The sequence below is a fragment of the Salmo salar genome, chromosome ssa13 (genome assembly GCF_905237065.1).
Source record: "Salmo salar chromosome ssa13, Ssal_v3.1, whole genome shotgun sequence".
Taxonomy (NCBI): Eukaryota; Metazoa; Chordata; class Actinopteri; order Salmoniformes; family Salmonidae; genus Salmo; species Salmo salar.
In genome coordinates, this window is record NC_059454.1 from 97,997,089 (window position 1) to 98,021,262 (window position 24,174).

Consider the following 24,174-nt stretch of genomic DNA (forward strand, 5'->3'; position numbering starts at 1 on the left):
AAATTAATAAAAACAGCTCTGGTGGACATTCCTGCAGTCAGCATGCCAATTGCACGCTCCCTCAACTTGAGACATCTGTGGCATCGTGTTGTTTTAGTGTCCTTTTATTGTCCCTAGCACAAGGTGCACCTGTGTAATGATCATGCTATTAAATCGGTTTCTTGATATGCCACACCTGTCAGGTGGATGGAATATCTTGGTAAAGGAGAAATTCTTATTAACAGGGATGTAAACAAATTTGTGCCCAAAATTGGAGAGAAATAACCTTTGTGTACTTATGGAAAATTTCAGAGATCTTTTATTTCAGCTCATGAAACATGGGACCAGCACTTTACTTGTCGCGTTTATATTTTTGACAACATTTACTCTACTACATTCCCAAAGAAAATAAGTACTTTTTACACCCAAACATTTTCCTGACATCCAAAAGTGCTTGTTACATTTCGAATGCTTAGCAGGACAGGAAAATGTCCAATTCAGTCACTTATCAAGAGGACACGTGATCCTTAGTGCCTCTGATCTGAGGACTCACTAAAGAAAAATGCTTTGTTTGTAAATTATGTCTGAGTGTTGGAGTGTGCCCCTAGCTAACTGTAAAGTATTATTATTTTAAATCATGCCGTCTGGTTTCATATAAGGAATTTGAAATTATGTATTGCATTTCCTTTTACTTTTGATACTTAAGTATATGTAAAACCAAATACTTTATTTGACTCAAGTAGTATTTTACTGTGTTACTTTAAGTTTTGAGTAATTTTCTATTATGGTATATTTACTTTTACTCAAGTATGACATTGTGTACTTTCTCCACCACTGCTCCTTTAAATTAAGACCGAGACAATCAGGTTAGTGAAGTTCCTTACTAATTAGTGACCTTAATTTATCAATGAAGTACAGGAGAGGAGCGAAAACCTGCAGACACTCGGCCCTCCGTGGTGTTCCTAGTTTTTGGTATACTGTAGTCAATAACATGTAATAACACATTTAACATTTGTGAAATTAGCCTCTATATTCTTCAATCCAAGATATGTTAAGTGTTTATTTAAGTACTGAACTGCCCACCCTTTTTATGTGCCACGGGACAGTTGTTTCATTACAATGTAACATATTGAGCGACATGCCTTCATGATCCTTTCCCATCTAAACACACCCTCTCCTAACGTCACATGGTTCGGGGCTTGAGTTACGCCAGCACAACACGACAGCAGCTGGCAGCAATAATGACTAGAATTGTGTGAAAATAAGAGTCCTCTACTTCGAGAGACACTGTCCGACACAGCCCATTCATGGGCCCACACTTTTTATGTTGGTGAAAATGATTAAGATGTAGAATAATGATGAAGAGAAAAACGTAAATAAAGGCAAGGATCAGAGATGTTGAAGAAGAATGATAAAAGGGTGGATGAATATGAAGAAAATGTTTTACTGTGTAGAGCACTTTTATTTTTATGTCTCCTTGCCTTTTTGCTGCTAGGTTCACATAGACTCCAGTCAGAGTACACTGTATTCTGTACCTAATGAAATTACAGATGGGACAAGCAAAGGGGACAATAGAAAAAATATAATAACGTTAAGCAATGCTTCTTCAATGAAGACAAATTCAAAAGGAACGTATTGTGATATGGGATTATTTTTTGTTACTCCTGTGGAATAATGGAATTTCGTTTTTTATAAATTTATGGTGATATGGAGTAAAAGTCCGCCATATTCACTCACCACACCCGGAGTTCAACTATTGGAGGTAAAGATTTGCTTTTCTGTTTACATGTTGGTATTTCATTATTCATTCTCCCAACGGATTGGCTCCTATTGCATTTCGTAATGGGACCGTAGTTTACATAAATATAAAATAACAAGTGGTCTATTTATGTTTCTGCCAAAGGTTCAATCAGTTTCTGGGAATTGTATTCGCATTATTACGCTTGGCTTTTACTGTGGACTCTAGAGCGTAGGCTATGCATGGCACTGTAGATAGAAAATTCAGCCAGTGCTGAGGACATTTATTTTAGTTAAATATAACAATTTATTTAACAAAGTGACAAAATGTTTTTCGCCTTAACAATTTTTTAAATATTTTTGTTGTTGTTGTTGATTTTTTTTATTTCACTTTGGAATATAGGCCTACCTCCTCGACCCAAAAGTAAGTGTTATCAAGAGAGTCATGACTTTGGGCTCCGTAGGGGCCTGTTGCCTCAGCGAAGAGGGAAAGGAGGCTCGACGGATCAACGACGAGATCGAAAGACAGCTTCGCCGGGACAAGAAAGACTCGCGCCGCGAGTTTAAGCTGTTGCTTCTCGGTAAACCAACGATCACAGTTCTAATTACCACTCAAAGCACTGATATGACATTGTATCATTATTTGAAACATGTTCATTGTATCACTGACTCTATCAGTGTACATTGTATCTGTTATTTAAATGCACATGCCTATTTAAAAAAAAAACATTGCCTGGCAATTTTAATTTATTTGAGATATTTCCAAGAAAACAATGTTTCAGAGGCTTGTGGGAGGAGCTGTAGGAGGAGGGGCTCATTGTAATGGCTGGAATGGAATATTTGGAAAGTTATCAAACACATCAGACATATGGAAACCACATGTTTGACTCATTTCCATCGATTCCATTCCAGCCATTACAATGAGCCTGTCCTCATGTAGCTCCTCCCACAAGGATAATCTGTTATGTGGTCTATTGTGTGTTGTATCTGTCACAGGAAAATATTTCTGAACTCCGAACCTAAATGGACAGTGATCCATGATAAGAATTGATTGATTTCTAAGAAATGTGGCCACTATGCAATTAAACAACCCAACGTTTACAGTAGCAATGGTAACCCTTCCTTAGTCACCTAACAAACTACATGAGCCTGGTTGCTGTCAACATTCTTTCCTTGAGTTATAACTTATTTTGCTCCCAGCAGGGTGACAGTTGTGAGCTGGATGTGTGAACTTAATAAATTATTCTACATATTTAAGTTATATAAACATCACAGAGTACCAAAGACATTGCACTACAATAAACTGTTGTATCAACATTGGGTTACTCAGCAATAGTTTAATCTACACTTCGCGTGTTCATCAAATTGATAATCTAAAAATGACACTCTATTATAAGCCTAAAATGTGCATTGGCTTTCATCAGCAGTGGCAGGCTACTGTGTGGGTAATTTAAAAGTCAAACAGAGTTAATCTCTGAGCTTTTTCTTCCCAGGGACTGGTGAGAGTGGGAAGAGCACCTTCATCAAGCAGATGAGGATCATCCATGGGACGGGCTACTCCGAGGAGGACAAGCGAGGCTTCACCAAGCTGGTGTACCAGAACATCTTCACTGCCATGCAGTCCATGATCCACGCTATGGAGACCCTTCAGATCCCTTACAAGTGTGAAGACAACCAGGTGACCCTTCTGTTGTTCCATTTATACCAACTTTGCCTGTTTTTTTTGCCAACATTTTGTGTTGGCACACACACATTTCTTTTTTTTTGCACCATAATTTTATTTTATATACTTGAGTTTTTCCAGGCCTTGACACCACTCTGGAAACACTCTGGGCTTTAGTTATAGCCTCTAGGCTAAAAGCTTTTCATTGTCAGAAAAACCTTCCGGACCTGGCTAGGCCCATGTTTGTACAGACCTTTTATTTGTTTCTAAAGTCTCTGAGGCTCAGTGAGGATTGTAGTAAAGGATCAGGTGATGTCGTTATGATATCTGTAACTTTATTTACTTTCTGCCTAGTTGGTGATGTCATTAGTTACTGAGCAGGATGACAGACTGAAGGTCTTGTAAAAGGTACACATGTGGTTGACTGTTGGCACACACGTAAAGTAGGGCAACTCCTGGGACCAATATGCCACAAGAGAGACAAAATGACATTGCTTAATCACGTAGCTCTCTATCCCTTACCTTAAAGCCACTATATGAGGCCTAGTAATCATACAAATTCACTACCTCCCAGCTATGTGCTAACTGCCACGCACTAACACCCATTTAAATTCTAGATAGGTCTGAGGCCAAGCTGACACAATCCTTTGGCTTCCATTTACAACAAACATGATCACTCAGACAAATGCCTCTTTAGTTCTCTCATGTAATGATCTCTTTCCCCTTCTCTTTCTCTCTCCTATTTCAGGGCCATGCAAATATTGTCATTGAAGTGGACGTGGAGAAGGTCACAATGTTTACAAATCCGTACGTTGACGCCATTAAGAGTCTATGGAATGACCCTGGGATCCAGGAATGCTACGATCGGAAGAGGGAATACCAGCTCTCAGACTCTGCCAAATAGTGAGTAAACCAATACCAAACCTCGAGTTTAGACTGCCAAATAGTGAGTGGACACAGACCAGTGACTACTCCCCACACTCTTCCCAAATAGTTTCCACTGTGTCCAATACCAGTTCCATCTCAGGCATAAAAGGCTGTGCAGATTCAGGTAAACAATAACGCGATCCAATGGCCAGATTGATTGCTATTGTGATAGTCAGGTGAAAGATCTGTATCTTATGACTTCTGTGTTTTTCTGAGAAGTGATCTAATGAGTAACAGAACTGTTAACACGATAATAATAATAATAATAAATAACCCCATTTCTCTCATGCCCTTTCAGCTACTTGAATGCACTGGACCGTATAGCTGAGTCATCTTATGTGCCGACCCAGCAAGACGTGCTCAGGGTCAGGGTCCCTACCACAGGCATCATAGAGTACCCCTTTGACCTCCAGAGTGTGGTCTTCAGGTAAACATCTACATAGCCTACTACTCTATCCCTGTCTGCTGAACACAATTGATCAAGATGATCCTAGAAAAGTAACTGGTATTAAAAGACTCCATTTTGAATTATTCAAATACAAATTGATGTTTCTCCATCTCCTTGCTTTTCTGTACAGTACATATTGATGTTAATGTAATAACTCATCATAACCCATAAGAGCTCTGTGTTCTCTATACCTGCCTGTTGAGAGTTGCCCCTAAACATCATGGTGCTGTGCTGCTGTTCTCAGAATGGTGGATGTGGGTGGCCAGAGGTCCGAGAGGCGGAAATGGATCCACTGCTTTGAGAATGTCACCTCCATCATGTTCCTGGTGGCTCTCAGTGAATATGACCAGGTCCTGGTAGAGTCTGACAATGAGGTAAGTTTGTTCATTGCGCTTTCAACAGTCCAAAGCATGATGGTGCTCTTAGAGGACATGGTGCTCTTAAAATCCACGGCAGCCACGTTGGCGCCTCCTGGACAATACTGACCAATGACAATCCGCTGAATATTGACATTTCTAAACCGAGCTACCTAACTGAGCTGCTTGAACTTATGAATGGATTGATTGAATGCTTAGAGGCAGAGATACATGGCATTGTACTAGAAAGTTGGCCAAACTCTCTCCCTCTTGCTATCTCTTTATGATTGGATCTCTGCTAGTGGAGTAGAGGATCCACGAGAGAGATAACCACCTAGTCAGTCCGAACACAGAGGCACATTGTTCCAGCGCTAAATGTTGAATCAGCCCAAACCAGTTATGTGAAGATGACCCAGATTTTCCCAGAGCCCAACGTCTGTCTGCCTCAGCTGATATCCATTCACACTCCGTCATAGGGTTGGAGTTTAGCCAACCCCTCTGATTATTGTTGTATGACAACTCCTATAGTCGTAGGAGTTGGCTAAATGCACGTACAGATCTGGGACCAGGCTACATGTTCTCAGAGAAAAAGGAGAATACCCCACACACTGTTTGAATGCTCCCAAAGTTTTAATAGGAACACTCACGTTTGTTTTGTAACGCGCATGCTACATTTGAACTGGACTTTGACCAGCTCAGGGGTTGTGCTTAGTGTTCACCTGCAGGGGGAGCCCTTCAGTCACTGTAATGATTCTTGGAACAAAAACAAGGGCTGTTTTTTTGTACAGTATTTGCATCTTGCACAATCACTGCAAAGTAATCGTCCACACTGACTGTGTAGAACACTGGATCCAGCAGCACAGTGACAGTCACCAACACTCTGGGTAACATGAAAACAGCCTAACCAGCTCTGCTAGGGCGAGTAAAATGGTCAGAGTGAGGTGTTCTCTCATTTGTGTCTGGAAGTAGCTAGTAAGCTAGCCAACATTAGCCAGTTAGCTTGGATGCTTGACTGCTGTTGTGAGGTCAGAATATGGAGCCAGATACCTGCCAAAAGGTTGAACGTACATATTGTTAGGATTGTAAGAAAAGCCATGCGTGAAAAATGAAACGTAAACGTTAAAATAGATCTGTAAATGTGTTACGACTATGAATTAACATTTACACGTTCAATTCTTACTTTATGTCTCCCTTTACTCGGTTACAAATCTTTTTTATGGGTACAAACTTTTGTCAGTAATGTGGCATCTGCAAAGGACATGAACCGAATGTAGCTAGTCAATCAAGCAACTTTAGCCCAGACGTTAGGGTTTGCAGCTTCTGGTTTCATTTCCAAAATAAAAGTCTAGAGCTTGTTTTAGAACTGCATTCAATAACAACGTTATATCAGTAGATGGTGTAGTATAGGCTTGGGCCTTCAGCAAATGACTTGTGATGAAGACACAGAAGAGCCTTGTCTAGAATAACCGCCTGAGATGCAAAATAGAAAGTATATATGATTTATGCTAGGCCTATTCCACTATATAAATATGCCATGCTGTTGTGTGTTATTTAATGGCCATATAATTGCATAATTTATTTTTATAGCCCCGTGGGGATATTGTGGTGATCATGTAACCTAATGAATCACACTTTTTCCAGTATTTGGGAGCACGGACAGTTGGCCTTATATTAGGCATTTTGAGTGTTGTATTTGTGAATTCCACTCTGCATGTCGGCTTGTTATAGCCATTTGCATTGCACAACCCCATCACACAGAGGTTATATCCATATCAATAAATAAAGTATTGGCTTTAATAACCTGTCCTGAGCGAAATAGCCAAGGAGTCCCAAATGGTCAAGACTTTCTATAGCCTATTCTTATTGCCAGATCTGTTTTCCCCATCAGCCACTGCACGTGCTTCTTCAACTATTTTGTTGAAAATGTATTTAGAGGCTATATTTAGAGGCCTGTGAGCTAGGGTCTCTTTATAAGGGGAGCGTTATAATATAAACAGTTATAAAACACAAATAGAGTTCTAACATTATTCCGCAAGAGACCAGTACCCAAAATGATAGCTTAAATTGCAATGCCTACAAGTTGAATGCCTATTTTTTTTTTTTTGGATATGCCTAAATTAAACATTTAATTATTAAAGTGATTGGGTAAAGAACTTTGGAGAATTTAGATAATTTTGAATACACATGGATTTCAATAAACAAACGGAAAAGACTGTTCTATTCTCTTTGATTTAGTTCCTATTGCAACTCAGACAAATTACTGAATGGATGACATACTGACTGACTGAACTGAATGAAGGATTAATTAAATGTTAAAATATGTTGGAATAACGAGTGTCACCCATCATGCATGCTCTGCAATTTATTTGGCTAGTAGGCAAATAAGCCTACATTAGGGTATAATGACTCTATGGCTGAATGCCTCCAGAAGGGCATCTTCTGAGGCTGAGCGGTACTTTTCTGAAGGCGCGTGGTGCTGCATGGAGATCACAAGCTCTTCAACTGGGCAGCAGTGTTGTGATGGAAGGAATAGCCTATAAGGAGACTACCTAAAACCATTGCAACAGAGTTATTGTAAAGTGTGGGAATAAGCTTATGCCAGACTTAGCCTACGTTTAACCTCTCCCTTGTTCATTTCAAAGTACATACAGTGCATTCGGGAAGTATTCAGACCCCTTCACTTTTTCCACATTTTGTTACGTTACAGCCTTATTCTAAAATGGCTAATACCATCCCTACGTGAAGCATGGTGCTGGCAGCATCATGCTGTGGGGATGTTTTTCAGTGGCAGGGACTGGGAGACTAGTCAGGATTGAGGGAAAGATGAACGGAGAAGTACAGAGAGATCCTTGATGAAAACCAGATCCAGAGCGCTCAGGACCTCAGACTGGAGCGAAGGTTCACCTTCCAACAGGACAACGACCCTAAGCACATAACCAAGACAACGCAGGAGTGACTTTGGGACAAGTCTCTGAATGTCCTTGAGTGGCCCAGCCAGAGCCCGGACTTGAACCCGATCAAACATCTCTGGAGAGACCTGAAAATAGCTGTGCAACGACGCTCCCCATCCAACCTGACAGAGCTTGAGAGGATCTGCAGAGAAGAATGGGAGAAACTCCCCAAATAAAGGCATATGCCAAGCTTGTAGCATCATACCCAAGAAGATTTGAGGCTGTAATCGCTGCCAAATGTGTTTCAACAAAGTACTGGTTAAAAGGGTCTGAATACTTATGTAAATGTGATATTTCATTTTTTTTGGCGTTGCAAAAATGTCTACAAATCTGATTCTGCTTTGTCTTTATAGTGTATTGCGTTGAGATTGATGAGGGAAAATAACAATTTAATCCATTTTAGAATAAGGCTGTAACGTGGAAAAAATTAAGGGGTCTGAATACTTTCCGAGTGAACTGTATGTTCATGACCTGATTCATATAAATCATGTCCAATTATTTTAAATGTATATTAACCCCTCCTACAGAATATGCTTTAGCAAGATTTTAGTTGCAAAAACTCCAGTGGTCATACATAATTCATAGATTCACCAAACATCTATTCTTGTTCTATGTTTCATTATTCCTGGTAGATACTACTGGTTATGATTGCAGACAGAGCACAGAGAATGGGATGGTGCAATATTGAATTAGTCATATTTTTATAAGGTGTATGCATGGGGATGTCCACGTCACCCAGAGATATGCCCATGCTATAGAGATACACGTAGCAGACTGAAACTTTACTGTTGTAGGCATAATACAGCTAGTATTATCTAGACTCACGCTGGCAAACAAATCCATTACATTAGCTACCTAAATGTGAAGTAAACTCAACTGAGGAGTAATAGAGAATGGAGACTTTTAACTTGAAAACGTGCACAATACGTCTTTCCGGTCGCCCTGCCTTCCATTGTTTTTATACTGTGTTATGCTTGTTTGGGTAGCACTTCTCACAGGCTGTTTGGTGTACGTTTTTTTTGTTGGTGAGATGAAATTGCCAAAACTCTGAAAGGTATTATTGTATGTCAGAATTGAAACACAAGATCTGTTGAAAAAATGTTTTTTAGGGGGTAGATCAGCTTCAATATTTTAATTTATTATGGATCCCCATTAGCTGCTGCCAAGGCAGCTCTTCCTTGGGTCATAGCAAAATGAAGGCAGTTTATACGATTTTAAAAACATTACAATACATTCACAGACTGTGTGCTCTCAGGCCCCTACTTCACCACTACCACATATATACAGTACAAAACCCATGTATAGTGAGTATGTTATCGTGTGTGTATGTGTCACGGCCGTCGTAGTGAGTAGACCAAAATGCAGCGGGTACGTGAATGCTCATAATACTTTTATTAGAACATTACACAAAACAAGAAAACGAACGACAGTTAAACAGTATTGCAGGCTAACCATAGCAGTGCAAAAACAACTTCCCACAAAAGACAGGTGGAAAAAGGGCTACCTAAGTATGGCTCCTAATCAGCAACAACGATGTACAGCTGTACCTGATTGAGAGCCATACCAGGCCAACACAAAGAAATACACAACATAGAAAGAACATAGAAATACAAAACAAGAACAATACCCCAAAACCCCCGACAACACAAAACAAACACACCCCTGCCACGCCCTGACCAAACTACAATAACAAATAACCCCTTATACTGGTCAGGACGTGACAGTACCCCCCCAAAGGTGCAGACCCCGGATGCACCTGAAACAAAAACTAACAAAACAATAACCCACAACAAAACAAATCCCCAAAACTACAGGGGAGGGAAGGGAGGGTGGCCACCGTCACCGACAGTTCTTGTGCAACACCCGCCCCACTCCCCAATCCTCCTACCACAGAGGTGGCTCAGGCTCCGGCCTTAGTCCCCAACCTAACCTGTCCACCCCCGCTGAAGGCTCAGGGCTAAAGGGCGTCGCTGGAGACCTCGAGCTGATGCGCATCACTGGAGACCTCGGGCTGATGCACGACACTGGAGACCTTGAGCTGAAACGCGACTCTGGAAGCTCCGGACTGGAGGGCCACTCTGGCTGCGCCGGTTCCGGACTGGAGGGCGACTCTGGCTGCGCCGGTTCCGGACTGTGGGCCGTCTCTGTCGGCTCCGAACTGTGGGTTGTCTCTGCCGGCTCCGGACTGTGGGCCGTCTTTGCAGGCTCCGGACTGTAGGATGTCGCTGACCCACTGGACTGGGAACTGTCGCCGGAAGCTCTAGACGGGGCACTGTTGCTGGAGGCTCTAGACAGGGAACTGTCGCCGGAAGCCCTGGACAGGGTACTGTCGTCGGAAGCTCTGGACTGGAGCTGCGCACTGAAGGCCTGATGCGTGGGGCTGGCTTAGGAGGCGCCAGACTATTTTCACGCACCACAGGGCTAGCGCGAGGAGCAGGAGCAGGACGAACTGGACTGGGCTGACGCACTGGAGGCCTGGTGCGTGGGGCTGGTACTGGAGGTACCAGACTGAAGACACGCACCTCAAGGCTAGTGCGAGGAGCGGAAACAGGACGTACTGGACTGGCCTGACGCACTGGAGGCCTGGTGCGTGGTGCTGGCTTTGGAGGCGCCAGACTGGAGACACGCACCTCAGGGCTAGTGCGGGGAGTGGGAACAGGATACACTGGGCCGTGGAGGCGCACTGGCGGTCTCGAGCGCAGGACTGGCACCACCCCTACTGGCTGGGTGCCCGCTTCCCCCCGGCAAATGCGGGACGCTGGCACCGAGCACACCGGCCTGTGGATGCTCGGCCTCGACACCGTGCGCATCACCCCATAGCATGGGGGAGTATTTGTTCCCCTTGCTCTGCATGGGTAACGCTGCTTCGAGGGTGGCTGTTGTCGATGTGTTCCTGGTTCGAGCCCAGGTAGGAGCGAGGAGAGGGACAGAAGCTATACTGTTACACTGGCAATACTAAAGTGCCTATAAGAACATCCAGTAGTCAAAGGTATATGAAATACAATGGTATAGAGAGAAATAGTCCTATAATTCCTATAATAACTACAACCTAAAACTTCTTACCTGGGAATATTGAAGACTCATGTTAAAAGGAACCACCAGCTTTCATATGTTTTCATGTTCTGAGCAAGGAACTTAAACATTAGCTTTCTTACATGGCACATATTGCACTTTTACTTTCTTCTCCAACACTTTGTTTTTGCATTATTTAAACCAAATTGAACATGTTTCATTATTTATTTGAGGCTAAATTGATTTTATTGATGTATTATATTAAGTTAAAATAAGTGTTCATTCAGTATTGTTGCAATTGTCATTATTACAAATACATTTTTAAAATTCGGCCGATTAATCGGTATCGGCTTTTTTGTTCCTTCAATTATCGGTTCTCTGCGTTGAAAAATCATAATCGGTCGACCTCTACCAGGTGCTACAAAACTAGGGCCTGTAGGACCTGCCTTGTTGACAGTGCTGTCAAGAAGTTAGAGCAGCGCCTTATCATGGACATACTTCTCCCCATCTTAGCTACTGTTGTATCAATATGTTTTCACCATGACAGTTTACAATCCAGGGTAACTCCAAGCAGTTTAGTCACCTCAACTTGCTCAATTGCCACATTATTTATTACAAGATTTAGTTAAGGTTTCGTGAATGATTTGTTCCAAATACAATGCTTTTAGTTTTAGAAATATTTAGGACTAACTTATTCCTTGCCACCCACTCTGAAACTAACTGCAACTCTTTGTTAAGTGTAGCAGTAATTTCAGTCGCAGTAGTAGCTGACATGTATAGTGTTGAGTCATCCGCATACATAGACACTCTGGCTTTCCTCAAAGCCAGTGGCAATTCATTAGTAAAGATTGAAAAAAGTAATGGGCGTAGACAGCTGCCTTGGGGAATTCCAGATTCTACCTGGATTATGTTGGAGAGGCTTCCATTAAAGAACACCATCTGTGTTCTGTTAGACAGTTCATTCTTTTTCCAGGGTTGGTAACAGGCTGATTGGTCGGCTATTTGAGCCAGTAAAGGGGGCTTTAATGTTCTTAGGTAGCGGAATGACTTTTGCTTCCCTCCAAGCCTAGGGGCACAGACATTTTAGTAGGTTTAAATTGAAAATATAATCAGTTAGTTTTGTTATGAATGAGCCATCTGATTCAATGAATGATGGAGCTGAGTTTGCCTTGTTTCCCAGATTTTAATTTAAGGTGCTCCAAAGCTTTTTACTATCATTCATCTTTGTTTCATAGTGTAGTTTCTTCTTTTTTTTATTCAGTTTAGTCACATGATTTCTCAATTTGCAATAAGTTTGCCAATCGGTTGTGCAGCCAGACTTATTTCCCATTCCTTTTGCCTCATCCCTCTCAATTATAACTTTTTAAATTCCTCATCAATCCACGTGGATTTCACTGTTTTTACAGTCATTTTCTTAAAGGGTGCATGCTTATTAGTAACTGGAATAAGCAATTTCATAAATGTGTCAAGTGCCGTGTCTGTTTGCTCCTCATTACACACCACGGAGCAACATATATTCTTTACATCAATAACATAGGAATCACTACAAAACTTCTTGTATGACCTCTTATACACTATATTAGGCCCATCCTTAGGAACTTTGGTTTTCCTAGATATGGCAACTATATTGTGATCACTACATCCAATGGATCTGGGTACTGCTTTCAAGCAAATTCCTGCTGCATTAGTAAAGATGTGATCAGTACATGTTGATGATTTCATTTCTATGCTGTTTTTAAATACCCTGGTAGGTTGACTGATAACCTAAACCGTTTTAAGCTTTTTCTTGAGTTGGCAGCTTGACGAAAGCTGGTCAATATATAAATCACCCAGAAAATATACCTCTCTGTTGATATCACATACAGTGGCAAGAAAAGGTATGTGAACCCTTAGGAATTACCTGGATTTCTGTATAAATTGGTCATGAACAATTTATACAGAAACAATATGAACAATAGACAAACACAAACAAAATGTCATATCTTTATTGAACACACCGTGTAAACATTCACAGTACAGGGTGGAACAACTGTGATCCCTTGGATTTAATAACTGGTTGACCCTCCTTTGGCAGCAATAACCTCAACCAAATGTTTTCTGTAGTTGCGGATCAGACCTGCACAACAGTCAGGAGGAATTTTGGACCATTCCTCTTTACAAAACTGTTTCAGTTCAGCAATATTCTTGGGATGTCTGGTGTGAACCGCTCTCGAGGTCATGCCACAGCATCTCAATCGGGTTGAGGTCAGGACTCTGACTGGGCCTCTCCACAAGGCGTATTTTCTTCTGTTGAAGCCATTCTGTTGTTGCTTTACTACTGTGTTTTGGGTCATTGTCCAGTTGCATCACCCAACTTCTGTTGAGCTTCAATTGGTGGACAGATAGCCTTACATTCTCCTGCAAAATGTCTTGGAAACATGGGAATTCATTTTTCCGGCGATGAAAGCCAGTTGTCCAGACCCTGACGCAGCAAAGCAGCCCAAACCATGATGCTCCTGTCACAAGGGTCGTTGAAAGGGGACCAAGGCGCAGCATGTAAAGTGCTCATATTTCTTTTATTTATGATAACACTTCAACAAAGTAACAAAACGACAGTCAACAGTTCCGTCAGGTACGTATACAAAATGGAAAACAACTACCCACAACCCCCAAAGGAAAACAGGCTGCCTAAGTATGGCTTCCAATCAGAGACAACGAAAGACACCTGCCTCTGAATGGAAACCATACCCGGCCAAAACCTGGAAAACAAAACATAGAAATAGAATACTAGAAAACCCCCACATATAAACAGAAAACCCAAAACCACCCAACACAACCACCTGTCACGCCCTGACTGCTCTACTATGGCAAATGACCTCTTACAAGGGTCAGGACGTGACAGCTCCATCCATCATACTTCACAGTTGGGATAAGGTTTTGATGTTGGTGCGCCTTTTTTTCTCCACACATAGTGTTGTGTGTTCCTTCCAAACAACTCAACTTTAGTTTAATCTGTCCACAGAATATTTTGCCAGTAGCGCTGTGGAACATCCAGGTGCTCTTTTGCGAACTTCAGACGTGCAACAATGTGTTTTTGGAGAGCAGTGGCTTCTTCCATGGTGTCCTCCCATGACCACCATTCTTGTTGACTGTTTTACGTATTGTAGACTCATCAACGTAGATGTTAACATGTTCAGGAAGATTTCTGTAAATCATTAGCAAACACTCTAGGATTATTCTTAACCTCATTGAGCATTCACACTGTGCTCTTGCAGTCATCTTTGCAGGGCGGCCACTCATAGGGAGAGTAGCAACAGTGCTGAACTTTCTCAATTTATAGCCAATTTGTCTTACCGTGGACTGATGAACATCAAGACTTTCCAGCTTTATGCAAGTCAACAATTCTTAATCTTAGATCTTCTGAGATCTCTTTTGTTCGAGGAATGGTTCACATCAGGCAATGCTTCATGTGAATAGCAAACTCACATTTTGTGAGTGTTTTTTTTGTTTTGTTTGCAGGGCAGCTCTAACCAACATCTTAAATCTCATCTCATTGATTGGACTCTAGGTTAGCTGACATCTGACTTCAATTATCTTTTAGAGAAGTCATTAGCCTAGGGGTTCACATACTTTTTCCAACCTACACTGTGAGTATTTAAATTATGTATTCGATATAGACAGGGAAAATACAATAATTTGTGTGTTATTAGTTTAAGCACACTGTGTTTGTCTATCGTTGTGACTTAGAGGAAGATCAGTTCACATGTTTTTACCAATTTATGTGGAAATTCAGGTAATTCCAAAGGGTTCACATACTTTGTCTTGTAACTGTACATTATAAGGCTTTCACACATGCTATCCAGATACTGACTATTAGCACTTGGTGGTCTATAGCAGCTTCCCACAAGAATGGGCTTTAGGTGAGGCAGATGAACCTGTAGCCATATTACTTCCAATGGTATTTTACATGGTATCCTCTTTAAGCGTTACAGGAATGTGGTTCTGAATAAAAACTGCAACACCTCCACCATTGGCATTTGTCTTTTCTGTAAATATTATAATCTTGTATTGCTTCCACTGTATCAAAGGTATTATCTACAGTTGAAGTCGGAAGTTTACATACACCTCAGCCAACTACATTTAAACTCAGTTTTTCACAATTCCTGACATTTAATCCCAGTAAAAATTCCCTGTCTTAGGTCAGTTAGGACCACCACTTTATTTTAAGAATGTGAAATGTCAGAATAATAGTAGAGAGAATGATTTATTTCAGCTTTAATTTCTTTCATCACATTCCCAGTGGGTCAGAAGTTTACATACACTCAATTAGTATTTGGTAGCATTGCCTTTAAATTGTTTAACTTGGGTCAAACGTTTCGGGTAGCCTTCCACAAGCTGCCCACAATAAGTTGGGTGAATTTTGGCCCATTCCTCCTGACAGAGCTTGTGTAACTGGCTCAGGTTTGTAGGCCTCCTTGCTCGGACACACTTTTTCAGTTCTGCCCACACATTTTCTATGGGATTGAGGTCAGGACTTTGTGATGGCCACTCCAATACCTTGACTTTGTTGTCCTTAAGCCATTTTGCCACAACTTTGGAAGTATGCTTGTGGTCATTGTCCATTTGGAAGGCCCATTTGCGACCAAGCTTTAACTTCCTGACTGATGTCTTGAGATGTTGCTTCAATATATCCACATAATTTTCCTTTCTCATGATGCCATCTATTTTGTGAAGTGCACCAGTCCCTCCTGCAGCAAAGCACCCCCACAACATGATACTGCCACCACCGTGCTTCACGGTTGGGATGGTGTTGTTCGGCTTGCAAGCCTCCCCCTTTTTCCTCCAAACATAACGATGGTCATTATGGCCAAACAGTTCTATTTTTGTTTGATCAGACCAGAGGACATTTCTCCAAAAAGTACAATCTTTGTCCCCATGTGCAGTTGCAAACCGTAGTCTGGCTTTTTTTATGGCGGTTTTGGAGCAGTGGCTTCTTCCTTGCTGAGTGGCCTTTCAGGTTATGTTTTGTACCCGTTTCCTCCAGCATCTTCACAAGGTCCTTTCTGTTCTGGGATTGATTTGCACTTTTTGCACCAAAGTACGTTCCACAGGTACACCTCCAATTGACAGAAATTATGTGAATTAGCATATCAGAAGCTTCTAAAGCCATGACATCATTTTCTGGAATTTTCCAAGCTTTTTAAAAGCACAGTCAATTTAGTGTATGTAAACTTCCGACTCACTGGAATTGTGATACAGTGAATTATAAGTGAAATAATCTGTCTGTAAACAATTGTTGGAAAAATGACTTGTGTCATGCACAAAGTAGCTGTCCTAACCGACTTGCCAAAACTATAGTTTGTTAACAAGAAATTTGTGGAGTGGTTGAAAAACGAGTTTTAATGACTCCAACCTAAGTCTATATATATATATATATATATATATATATATATATATATATATATATATATATATAAAATTGGAAGTGATGCAGACAATTACATAGATGGAAGCTACAATCCATATGCAATATTAAAACTGATCTACCCCTAACAATAAATACAACATTTAACTCTGTAGTGTCTGTGTTCAAACTAGACACTCTAATATATTATATTACACTTGATCTTTGTTGAATAAGTTCCTCCATTTCTTTTTGTTTTTCCTCTATGAGCCTCTATGGTACAGTTTTTATTGCTATCTGTTCTGTTAGATCTTCTATTTCCTTTGTTAGTATGGACACCTTTGACCCAAAATTGCTTTTGTTTTAGAGATGAGTACTGAATTCCATGGCCTCTAAAGGCACATTTTTAAAAGTGTCCCATACAAAAATCATATTTGCTGTACCTATGTTATGTAAAAAAAAATCAGTTATAAATTCCTCTGTCCTATTTAAAAACAAGTTATCATCCAATAGGCTTTGATTAAATTTCTAATATCCTCGCCTATGTGGAAATTCAGTAAGAGTAATGTATAAGCCAATTATCTGATGGTCCGACTGCATTCTATCCCCTTTCAACACTTTTTTCTTGTCTCCACTCCACCCCTCCCTTCTATCTCTTTACTATTTGCCATATATTTTTAAACTGTGCTGTTTCACAAAAGTTTTCCATAGTTTCTACAGATTGTAAATGAAAGAGAATTTTCTTGCTAAAATAATTATTATATTATTAATCGATTGACTATGACTTTTCAGATCACCCAGTAGTGCTAAAATAGTGCAGTAGTGCAAAACCTAAAATGTTACTCTGTAATCGTAACATGGTTTTTGAATGTTCACATTGTTGGATTTGGCCTAAACTTTGACCATTGAGATGTTAAAGACATGATAGATCATACACATAGTATATAAAGGAGTGAGATCTGTAGAAAGACAGAGTGGCTGTGGAATGTGCTGGGTGGATGGGAGAGAGTCACGGGAGTGCAATAGGTGATACGAGAGGACATCTGTGGATTAGGCGAAGGAGGGGTTGGGGTCAGGAGGTCAGGTCAGATCCCCTGAAGGGAGAAATAATGGTTTTAGTATCCTGTTACCCTCTTCCTGTTGAACCATAAGATGTAAGGATTGGAGAGAGAGGTGTGTCTAAAGTAGAGTATATATACTTGTGATGGTGAGAAATGTTTTTTTGCTGCGTCGACCCTTTGGGAAGAATTAAACTTGGTCAAGCTTCTCTAGTGTCTGTGAGTTATTTACTCTGAAAAATAAGAACCTAACAACAGATTCAATTTCACGCTTACGTTCATGTTTCAAGCGTAGCTTTTCTTACGATCCTAACAATTTACGTATGGATTTTCTTAGGATCCTAACGATACGTACGTTCAACCTTTTGGTAGTAATCTGGATCCATATCAGAGGGGTTGGATCAACCCTACTCCTCAGCCAGAGCGGACTCCCCAAGAGTGAAACTCTGTGAAATTATGAATGGACAATGACAAAGCTCTGAATTTACGAATGCCCAGAGCGCACTCTGAGCGCACTCTGGCACTCCAGATTGAATTTACGAACATGGGGTTAGAAAAAAAAGAGGGGGCAAATACAGTTTGTCTCTTTAACATTGTGTTTTTTTTACTTTCCACAGAATCGAATGGAGGAAAGCAAAGCATTGTTCAGGACAATAATAACCTACCCGTGGTTTAAAGATTCCTCAATCATTCTATTCTTGAATAAGATTGACTTAATGCAGGAGAAAATCTTGTTCTCACATCTGGTGGATTACTTCCCTGAATATGATGGTAAGAACTCCTTTTTTTCATGGATTTTATGAAAAAAAGACAAGAGCTCAATTTGCATGGACCAGCTAAATGTGATCATAAACTACCAATGCAAAATTGATTAGCATTCAGTTATCGTGTCAGACCCGGCATTATGGGCAGGCCTTAGGGGGCCTGGCCCGCCATACCGTACCTCATTGCCCGTCCAAATAAAATATTGATATACTGATCATTTATTTGGCCGAGATGCGCGCCGAAAGACGCATCAATCTCAGCATCCGAGTGAGCAAATTGTTATTTTTTTATTTTTTTATTTCACCTTTATTTAACCAGGTAGGCTAGTTGAGAACAAGTTCTCAATTACAACGGCGACCTGGCCAAGATAAAGCACAGCAGTTCGACACATACAACAACACAGAGTTACACATGGAATAAACAAACATACAGTCAATAATACAGTAGAAAAAAGAAAAATCTATATACAGTGAGTGCAAATGAGGTGAGATAAGGGAGGTAAGGCAATAAATAGGCCATGATAGCGAAGTAATTACAATATAGCAATTAGACACTGGAATGGTAGATGTGCAGAAGATTAATGTGCAAGTAGAGATACTGGGGTGCAAAGGAGCAAGATAAATAAATAAATACAGTATGGGGATGAGGTAGTTGGATGGGCTGTTTACAGATGCGCTATATACAGGTGCAGTGATCTGTGAGCTGCTCTGACAGCTGGTGCTTAAAGCTAGTGAGGGAGATATGGGTCTCCAGCTTCAGTGATTTTTGCAGTTCGTTCCAGTCATTGGCAGCAGAGAACTGGAAGGAAAGGCGGCCAAATAGCACCCCTCTGGCTCAGTATGTGAAGCCTAGTGGTTAAGAGCGTTTGACCAGAAACCAAAATGTTGCTGGTTCAAATCCCTGAACTGACTAAGTGAAAAATCTGCCGATGTGCCCTTGAGCAAGGCACTTAACCCTAATTGCATATTACAGAAGGGGCTTTTCTGTCTACGATACAATGTGGTGCACACTGACGGACATAGGCCAATAGGATATGTGAGTGTCAGCTGCAGCTGGCTACTATTGGCACCAAAAGAGACCAGGGTGGGTGCTATCATAGTGACACTTTCCTGTAGGCTTCATAGGTCAGAATCATACTAGGCTAGGCTACTCCTTTTATGAGAACATTTAGATAAAAAAGTATTTGATATATATGGGTGTATTTAATACAGCTTAGAATAAGGCTGTAATGTAACAAAATGTGGAAAAAGTCAAGGGGTCTGAATACTTTCCATATGCACATATATATATATTTATTTTTTATTTTTTTCTGGCCATGTCTGACCCCAAAAAAGTATGACATGCTACTCCTTCATGGGGGGGGGGGTCAAGTGCTGGTTCATTTGTTACCGTGCATTCAGAAAGTACACAGACCCCTTGACCAACAATGCAGTTCAAAAAAGAGTTAAGAAAATATATATATTTACCAAATAAATATATATATGTATGTGCATACAGTGCATTCGGAAAGTATTCAGACCCCTTGACTTTTTCCACATTTTGTTACATTACAGTGTTATTCAAAGCTGTATTAAATACACATTTTTCCTCGTCAATCTACACACAATAACGCTATAATGACAAAGCGAAAACAGGTTTTCTGAACTTTTTGAAAACGTATTAAAAATAAAAAACAGAACTTGCCTAGTTATAGTATGATGTAGTTAAATAAAGGTTAAATAAAAAAAATTCAGCCTCGTTATTTTATTGTTACTTTTTATTATTTTTTTACTTTAGTTTATTTGGTAAATATTTTCTTAACTCTTTCTTGAACTGCATTGTTGGTCAAGGGGTCTGTGTACTTTCTGAATGCACGGTAACAAATGAACCAGCACTTGACCCCCCCCCCATGAAGGAGTAGCATGTCATACTTTTTTGGGGGTCAGACAGTGCCAGATACAGTACATTGGCTAGATCTAGTAAGACAGAGGTGTGCTGTTTCGCTCACTCAGATGCTTTCTCCAGTGAGATAGTTTCAGCCACTTGAGAAAGTTGGCGGGTGAACTGTTCAGATGCACTGTTCAGATGCTGGAATTATTTTGGACAAAAGTGCAAAGGTTACCTACTTTTTTAAGTGAATTGTTTGACAATCAGATGAAAACATCATGACTGGTTGTGTTCATGCCACATTACACGGTAATATATTTTTACAGTTAAATTACATGTCCTTACTATAAAACCCATTTAAAAACTGGGTGCTTGCGCCGGCCCTGTATCATATTACCGGTATACTTTATAGATAAAAACACCCTAAATAAACCATATAAATACAATGCACATCATAAATAAACTATTGTATGTATATGATGCAGCCGTCTAACACCATTTACAAGACCTTGCCCCTTATGGCCTGTAATCGATCCTTGGCGGTGCAATTTGTAATCTCTTGGTCCCTGTGGCCACCGAAGGCGATTCACAAGCAATCAATGTTCAAACCACACACACACAGTTCCAGTTAAGACAATCGGTGGGCAGTACACTTTCAAACACCCTCCCTCTCAGTCCTGCTGGGTCAATACCTTGTTCATTTAACCAGAAATGAAACAATATTTAATATATTGGTTTAGATTGATATAAGAGTTAAATTAACTGATGTGCCATTATTTCATGAATCATATAACTAATCATATCTCCTCTCAGGACCCCAGCGAGACCCACAGGCAGGAAGAGAATTTATCTTGAAGATGTTTGTGGACCTGAATCCAGATTGCGATAAAATCTACTCCCACTTCACCTGTGCCACTGACACGGAGAACATTCGATTTGTCTTTGCCGCCGTCAAGGACTTCATTCTGCAACTGAATCTGAAGGAGTACAACCTGGTTTAAAGGCTACAGCTGAATCTGAAGTAGTACAACCTGGATTAAAGAATCAAGCTGAATTTTACGGAGTACAACCTGGTTTAAAGACTCCAGCCGACCGCAGTTAGACTCTTTAATGCAATGTGAAGAAGTACAACCTGGTTTAAAGATTCCAGCCCACCGCAGTTACAGACTTTAATGCAATCTGCTCCAAAAGCTGCAGCCAGAGACCAGGGCCTGGAGCCATAGTACAGATAGACTACTTCAGTATGTCTGGTTGTCTTTCACTACGGTGAAACCCTACAGAGAATTTACATAAATGACTGTATTATTTCAACTGTTCACCACTGCATTATTTTTTTGTTTATGGGTATCTTTGATTTTGTTCACCAGGTGCATCGTGATGATGAATATTACTGCGCCTTTTTGAAGAGAGAGGATTCTGGTGTACATTGAGAGTTATTGAGAACTCTTTGTAAACCGTTTAAAACACATTATAACAGTGTAAACACACATTTCATCAGATGAGAGTTAAAAGTGCTTTGATGTGCCTGGTGTCTCTCTGAGGACTGTTGACCGACGGCTCTCTTGTCAAAGAAAGTCTGGTGGACATTTAGATAACTGCTATGAATCACCTCACCTTACATTCTCCAGTGGGTCATAGTCACACTAGTGTTTCCCCTATATGCATTTAGCAGGGGTGCACAACCACTACAAAAAAATACAAAAAATATAGATGTATGCTCTCCCCACCTCCCGCAGAAGGACCCCATGAAGGCCCCAAACATTGCACAGTCTATAATGTGTTTTTTGTAATGAGACGTGTATTAAATACATTGTTTACGTATTTAAAATGAGTAGTCATTCTCTGGGTCAGAGGATAGAAGAAACAGTCATAATCATCACCTAGAACACGTAAACTAGCAAACAGGTATTATTTGCACAATTGACACATTTTGTTGTTTTTCTATTGGTGTATAGCTAAGTGTTGCCAAATTAATATTACCTCTATTGACTGAATACCCTCTACAGAAGGGTGAAATCTGACGCTGTACCATCAAATTTCAGCCAAAACGCATTTGACTATCAACACTTTTCAGTTGTGATACTGTACATGTCAGCTACCAGTGTTATAAAATAAGCATATTAGCTCCCACTAAATGGTGCATCTTGATACTGTTCCTCATCCAATGAGGGAATGTTATCACATTTATACAAGGTCTATCGTTGATCCATAACATCTGCCTTTTGAAAGTCCTTTGTATTCTCAGTGGAGATGTACTGTATTGCTTTGGCACAGTATCAGTTTAGGGAATTTAAACTTTAATGAGTATTATCGAATCACTCTCTGGTTTCAAGATTATTTGTGATAAGGGCTGAAAATGATTCCCCATATGTAGTATATGCTTCCTTGCACTTTGTAAATAGAAACTGATACAGTGATTTTCTGTTTTAAGGTCCTGTAAAATGAAAAGTGTTGCAATTGTTACCTGCTGAATGAGAATGTTGGGTCCAATGACCTGCTTTGAACACAGGCATTCATTTCTTGAACACATTTTTTGAATCATAAATATATGTAATTTGAGAGTAAAAATAAGTACTTACATTTTTATATAAATTAAAGAACTAATCAGAAGGTTTTCTGCACAAGGTTTTCGATTTGTGTCAATCTTCACACACCCTGACGTTATGTGCCATTTTAAAGTCTCGATTGAAAATAAAGCATATATATTTCACATTTATGTCAAATTATCTTCGGAGCTATTTTGTCCATGTTTTGAAATTAGGAGTGATGGAATAAATCATTCCAATTTATGGAACATCCTTCTCTGCACTTTTTTCAGCTACTGTGTATATTTGTGTGGCAATTACCATTAGAATCTATGGCATAGAGAACACCGTAGATGGTGTTGGAAGATTATGCTGCCACTCATTGTTTGTCATGGCATTTAAAGTCTGTCTGCCTTTTCCTAGCTGTGAGAGTTTAGCCTCTCAAATCATTTCAGTGATATCCATCTGGTCAAAGACAGACAGCATTGCTGCCGGGATGGATGTCCTGCTGCTGATTTAGAGCTGGATACTATTGGCACCAAAAGAGACCAAGGTGGGTGCTATCATAGTGACACTTTCCTGTAGGCTTCACAGGTCAGAATCATACTAGGCTAGGCTACTCCTTTATGAGGACATTTAGATAAAAATAGCTACTTTATTGAGGAAAAATATACTTTCTATGCCTGTAATATGTGATTGTCCCACCTAGCTATCTTATGATGAATGCACTAACTGAGTCACCCTGGATAAGAGTGTCTGCTAAATGACTAAAATGTAAAATATAATGAGGTCATTGTTGCATTGTTCAACTGGCAGGCACACTCCTATAAACCCAGTGGGTTTACAATATCAACAGAACAGCCCAGTTTGTATGGTGAAAAGCCTACCCTACTTGGTGACAGTTACCTTACCTGTAAAATGTAAAATAATTACAACCCAACTTGTGTGTGTGTGTGTGTGTGTGTGTGTGTGTGTGTGTGTATGTGTGTGTGTGTGTCTTTTGTGGGTTTGTGGGGGATCTTGTTTTCTGTTTAGTGTCCGTGCCTGACAGAACTGTGCGCTTTCGTTTTTGCCTTTTGGTATTTTGTTTAAGTGTTTTTCTGAATAAAGGAATCATGAACACTTTCCACGCTGTGCTTTGGTCTACTCTTCCTACCACCAACGAGAGTCGTTAGAACAACGCATGGCCGATTCAAATCAAAATCAGACCTTAATGCTTACTTACAAGCCCTTAGCCAACAATGTAGTTTAAGATAATATTTACTAAATAAACTAAAGTAAAAAATTGAATAAAAAGTCACACAAAATAACAATAAAGAGGCTATATACAGGGGGTACTGAGTCAATCTGTGGCGTACAGGTTAGTCAAGGTAATTTGTACATGTAGGTAGGGGTAAAGTGACTATGCATAAATAATAAACAGTGAGTAGCAGCAATGTAAATAGTCCAGGTGGCCATTTGATTAATAATTCAAAACAATTCAAATAATCAAAGCTTGATGATG

General features: G+C 40.2%; 1 protein-coding gene across 2 annotated transcripts; it reads left to right on the plus strand.

Annotated features, from left to right (window-relative positions):
- The first annotated feature begins 1,437 nt into the window (after positions 1–1,437).
- Positions 1,438–22,868, plus strand: LOC106568348 (guanine nucleotide-binding protein G(q) subunit alpha). 2 transcript variants are annotated; one of them, XM_045692505.1, is made up of 9 exons: positions 1,438–1,741; positions 2,120–2,297; positions 3,210–3,394; positions 4,128–4,282; positions 4,374–4,430; positions 4,605–4,733; positions 4,999–5,128; positions 18,132–18,285; positions 20,959–22,868. In XM_045692505.1, exons 1-9 carry the CDS (start codon positions 1,679–1,681, stop codon positions 21,144–21,146), a joined length of 1,239 nt encoding a protein of 412 aa, XP_045548461.1. In that variant the 5' UTR covers positions 1,438–1,678; the 3' UTR covers positions 21,147–22,868. The 2 variants fall into 2 exon arrangements, with proteins under 2 accessions (XP_045548461.1, XP_013994098.1); XM_014138623.2 differs by lacking the exon at positions 4,374–4,430.
- The last annotated feature ends 1,306 nt before the right edge of the window (positions 22,869–24,174 follow it).